The sequence below is a fragment of the Panulirus ornatus genome, chromosome 37 (assembly GCF_036320965.1).
Source record: "Panulirus ornatus isolate Po-2019 chromosome 37, ASM3632096v1, whole genome shotgun sequence".
In the NCBI taxonomy this organism is placed as follows: Eukaryota; Metazoa; Arthropoda; class Malacostraca; order Decapoda; family Palinuridae; genus Panulirus; species Panulirus ornatus.
The window spans coordinates 23,159,699-23,164,907 of NC_092260.1; the positions used below are offsets into that span (position 1 = coordinate 23,159,699).

The 5,209-nt window shown below is 43.8% G+C and overlaps 1 protein-coding gene across 1 annotated transcript; it reads left to right on the forward strand.

Moving 5' to 3' along the window:
- The first annotated feature begins 1,052 nt into the window (after positions 1-1,052).
- On the forward strand, positions 1,053-3,015 carry LOC139760726 (uncharacterized). The gene has a single exon (XM_071684284.1). It carries the CDS (start codon positions 1,212-1,214, stop codon positions 2,040-2,042), a length of 831 nt encoding a protein of 276 aa, XP_071540385.1. The 5' UTR covers positions 1,053-1,211; the 3' UTR covers positions 2,043-3,015.
- The last annotated feature ends 2,194 nt before the right edge of the window (positions 3,016-5,209 follow it).

The following is a 5,209-nucleotide window of genomic DNA, read 5'->3' on the forward strand; positions in this document are numbered from 1 at the left end:
CTCTCCCTCACATGGCAAAAGCCCTGGAACTCGTTATTCTCCCGTGCATTTCCTGAAATCTACGACGACTTGATTCTGTTCAGAAGCTGAAAGGATTCCTTCAGCCTCGAGATCTCTTGGAATGGTCTTTTCTCTCCCGTATTTTTCTCGATTACGTTCCTCCTTTTCACATCTCATTCCAGAATTTAGCTTCGACGTGTACTTAGTGCTTCTGTTTGCCACTGAAGCCTCTGAGATATATATACATATATATATATATATATATATATATATATATATATATATATATATATATATATATATATATATATATATATATGATAGTAGTAGCAGGGATGGTAAAGATAGTCGGAAGTAGCAGCAGCGGGAAGAGTCTTAAGATACATCCCTTGTGAGAGTAGTTGTAGTTTGTGGCAACACTACCCAGATAACTAGTTGCTGTTTTGATAGTTAAGAACATACATAATCCGTTTCACTATAGCAACAACAGTTATGAACCCCCCACTCTCCCTCACGGTAATTGCAGTAACAACAACAGTGGCAATGCTAATAACAGGGGTATTAATAGCAGGGCGTAGCTGGATCAACAAGTAGCCAGGACCCAGCCCGGGCCAGCTCCCGACGGTCGTCAGCAGACTGTTGCTTCGGGTTTGGGCTGCGCGAGAGTCTGTGCGCGCTGAGGTAGGGTACTACGCGCGACGGTGGCATTCGTAGTAGTTTGTGAAACCCATGTGAAATAGAGGATTAGTGAAGAAAACGTAAGGAAAAAGAAGAGATGATGACTCCAGTACAAACCAGTTGAATAGATGTTAGCAATATAAGGCGGTTTATTGAAGACTTGTCGAATCCGCTGGATAAGTCTCGTATGCCAGTTATATTGATTGCTAAAGTTATGGTATCTGTTGGCTGTGTCTTGCTCGGTGTCGTTCTCTGTTAACCTCATCAACACCTACAGAGCACGTAGGTTAAGCGAGCGCCCTCACGCACTGGCAACCCGCCTGACGCAGGGGGGCGTGGCTAAACATCCCCCCCCCCCGATATAAAGAGTTGGGAGGACGAAATTTCCCCACATAGGAGGGTGCACTGAGAGAGAGTGGTCAGGCGCAGATAAAGTGGGCAGACTGACTCGGTAGCCATCGGTGACTAACGTGATAAACAATAACGTGACTGAAGGGGACGTGCTTGTTGTTCAGTGTCACTTACGAGTTACCATGGCGACCAACAAGATCGCCATGAAGTTCCGGAGCATTACATACCCGACCACCGAAAACTCCGGACACAAAAAGGAACGGAGAAGGTTGCAGAGGATGGAAAGTTTCGACTTCAGCGAGTCGCCTGTCGTCCCCGCTGCTAAGTCGTCTAGCAGCAGTAGGAGGGAGGTGTCGGCGGAGGGCCGTCTGAGAACACACCAGTTCCAGCACACACACTCCGCCTCCAACACCTTAGCTCCTGGACAGAAGATGCTGAGGTTCTCCGACGAGTGTTGGTATAGCTCCGCGGGGGAGCAGGCAGGCCGTCCCCATGCCACCAGCGTCGGGTGCCTCACATCGCCGAAGTCTAAGCCAGGAGCCGCCGTCAGGTTGAGTGTCAACAGTAACGTGGAAAGACTGGTGGACTGGCAGCGACAGTCACCAGAGAGACACAACGTCAGCCCCAGCAGCAGTCAAGACCACAGTCATCGACATAGCCGTTCGAAAGAACGCCGTGGTGAACGGGAGACCACAAGCAGCGAACGACGAAGCCACTACTCCACTTCCGTAAGTCTTCCACCGCCATCGAAGTCCTCCGAACAGACGACCCCCACCGTGAACACACCCACATCGCCCCCGACGGCTACTCCGGAGACTCGCGGACGACGCTCGCAGTTCCGTCGGGCGTGGTCGCTATTCTCTCTCACGTGCGACAAAGAGGTCGAGCGGGAACGCAGGGAAAAGTCGCCTCAGCAGCGGATCCTGCGACCCCCGACCCGCCACTTCTACCGCAGAGGACTCTCAGGACTCCCCATCGAGTGCTCCACCAGATACCTGGGACTTGCTTACTGATTTTCAGCCGAGGCGGACCCATCGGCCCGCCTTGGACCGTGGACACGATGAAACTTCCAGCGAGGGTGAAGCTGGTCTTCACGCACGTCGCACACACTCCCGGCAACTTAACGATAACGTCGGAGAAATACATCGAACATTGTTGAGTGCTGTACCCTTTGGGCCTCTTGTGGGCCCGCTTAACCGCTATAAATAGCGTGTTTGATACACGCTAAGCGGTGTGAGTAATGTTCTTGTTGTGGGGTTGGTGTTGTGTACCGACCCCAGCGCTCAGAGAGTTTGTGGAGGATGGTTTTTTTTTATCGAGGCTCGGGTTTCTGAAGAGTCGTCGATGAGGTGATATACTGGACCGTTGGAGTGGACGGTATTGTCATATGGTTTAACTATTTTACGAATTGTGCTCACCAAAGATATCTGTGACCCATGGTTGGATCATTTTTACCACATTTAAACACAGAGTGTTTTGCTATACCCGAAGTGGTATTTAGAACTCTATTTTCTCACTCGGCATTAGTTTCATAATCTGAATTGTACGTTGGTAGTTTGGCAATACTTTTCACAAAGTTGCTGATTAGGTCATTTTTTTCCTCTTCCAAAATAGAAATATCTTGCAGTGACTCTTCCAAAAATTAAAAACCTGAGAGCAGATTTTTTTTTTCTTTTTTTTTTTGCACACATCGAATGAGATGGTCCTCTGCCTTCCCTTGGTGTCTCATAGAAGACTGACTTGTAGAAATACTTCATAAGTGGCCTTTACTACATCATTTTTTTTCCCCCCTCACCGATACATTTGAATAGGGCAGGACTCGCTGATGTTTTGTGTCCTGTTATGTTTTTTGGTACTCTCTGCTACACCTGCAAATATATTTATTGAGTATGTGTTACTACGTAAATGTAATATGATGTATGTGTGTTTTTAAGGTTTTTTGTACATAAATATTTATTATGATCGTTGAATAAACTTCGACAATGATGTATATTTTTTTCTTTTCAGTTATCCAAAATTCATGTATGATTCTAGATCTAGTATCATTTAGCAACAGTATGAGAAGTATATGGGAATTATTGTTGAACATATGCATAGAGATGCATATCAAATGAGAGTCTAATAACAGAATTACTGATCCTGGCGAAGGGAAACAGGAAATTTGAGGTTATTGATTTGGTTTCATGATCGACTAACCTCTAAATGCACTAGATTAATACGAAATGATATAAATACAAAGAGAAAATTTACAGATGTAAAACAAAGGAATTGATGGTGTACAAATTACTATACACATCTAAACTATGCAGTGATACAGCAGTACATTTTTTTTTCCTACCCTGAATATACTGGAAATGCAACAACAAGAACGTTTTGCATCAGAATATTTTGAACTGAAGGTTTTCAATGTTTTGTAGTTGTTTACTGGATGACGTTGGCGGCCATTTTTAATCCCGGCAGTCAGCTGGTAGGCCTAAAAGCCTAATTGACCAGCCAACCCTAAGGTAATAGAGTTGAAATTGAGGTCAAGGAGCTACGACCATTATACTCTCCTTCCCTATTTCCATCCTCATACCCTTCCCTCTACCTCCAAGAACACTCCAACATCCCTCTCTTTGAAATTTCTCAATCGACCCCCTCCAAACCCCGTCCAAACCCCTGTCCTTAGTCAGCAGTCCAGAGTGTATATTCATATACCTGCCTCCAACCACTTAGAAAGAAGCACTGCTTAATGAACATGTATGTCTGATTGGTCAAACGTTACGATCTCCAGCTTAAGGAAAAAGATAAAGGAGACAAGAGGTATATAGAATCCAGTAATCACACATGTGATTAAGATCACTAGAAAATTCAGAAAGAAAATAAAACAAGCATTTTAAGAGTCCGTAGGGGGGGGGGGGGAGAATGTCGTACCTCATTCTGTCCTGAAGTTGGTCAAGTTCCTCCTGACCTCATGATCAAAGCTCGCCAACTATGAGGGAACAATCTCGAAAGTTGTCCTCCGACGACTTGAGACGGACGCTTGCTGAGCAGTGAGAGTCGAGCACTAACTACTTCAGTAAACGTTTGACTGGAACACATCTGCGTATATACTCAACTCGCTCTTGAGTAACATTCAACCTGTGTGTGAGATTTACCAAAGTGGTCTATATTTATTACTACTGTTACGATGAAAACAATCTAGATGATTTCAGTATCTCGTCAGTACGCTTTTCATATATATATATATATATATATATATATATATATATATATATATATATATATATATATATTATATATATATATGATTTTCGAAATTTGCAACATCTCTTGATACAGTTCATGAAAACTTTTCATCCCTTGCCCAGAAGGTGATCACTTCATCAGGTTTAAGAAATGGATAAACGTAATCTCTTCATAAGAATAAATAACGCTTGGCCATCATAGACTTAACACCCTCCATGATGCTGACGTAGCTACGACGAACTTCCATTGTTTCCAATAGGCTTAAAAAAAAAGATGGTAGGAATATTGTGGAAAAAGATTTTTCCCCCTTCAAGAGGCTTATTTTTACCCCCCTACTCCTCCAACCTCTCCATTAAAGAAGAAATGAGACTCGCTTACCTGTTCCTTCCTCACTAGGTCCCCTCTTTCGTCCCCCCAAGGCGTCATAAGAGTAAGGCAACTAGTGCCGTCACCTTTTTCCAGCCTTTCTGTTGATGGTCGAGATGGAGGAATGGATGAGGGATACTGAAGGCCTCGAAATGGATGAGGCGTAGTGGCTGAAGTGTGTGTGTATATATGGATGAATGGATGAGGGATACTGAAGGCCTCGAAATGGATGAGGCGTAGTGGGTGAAGTGTGTGTGTGTGTGTGTGTGTGTGTGTGTGTGTGTGTGTGTATTTCTTGTTAGTCCTAAAGGCATTTAAGATTATTTCACACACAAAAAAAAAATCGTGTTAAACGGAAGGTAATAACCTCCTTCGCTCACTCCGACAGTATTGTGTTGAAAAACATAGACATGAAGTATTGCATCACAACTATCCTTCATGGTATATATAGATGATTGATGCGTTGTATAACTGTAGATAAATGAGATATATAGCTCATTATTAAAAGAATATGACCCCACATAACCTGAAATGTAATATGACGGGTGTGTGAGGCGGAAGAGATAAGCCTGTGATTTAGTAAATT

What these genes read in the sequence shown, in the direction of transcription:
- LOC139760726 (XM_071684284.1), top strand. Translation starts at nt 1,212, where the DNA reads ATGGCGACCAACAAGATCGCCATGAAGTTCCGGAGCATTACATACCCG.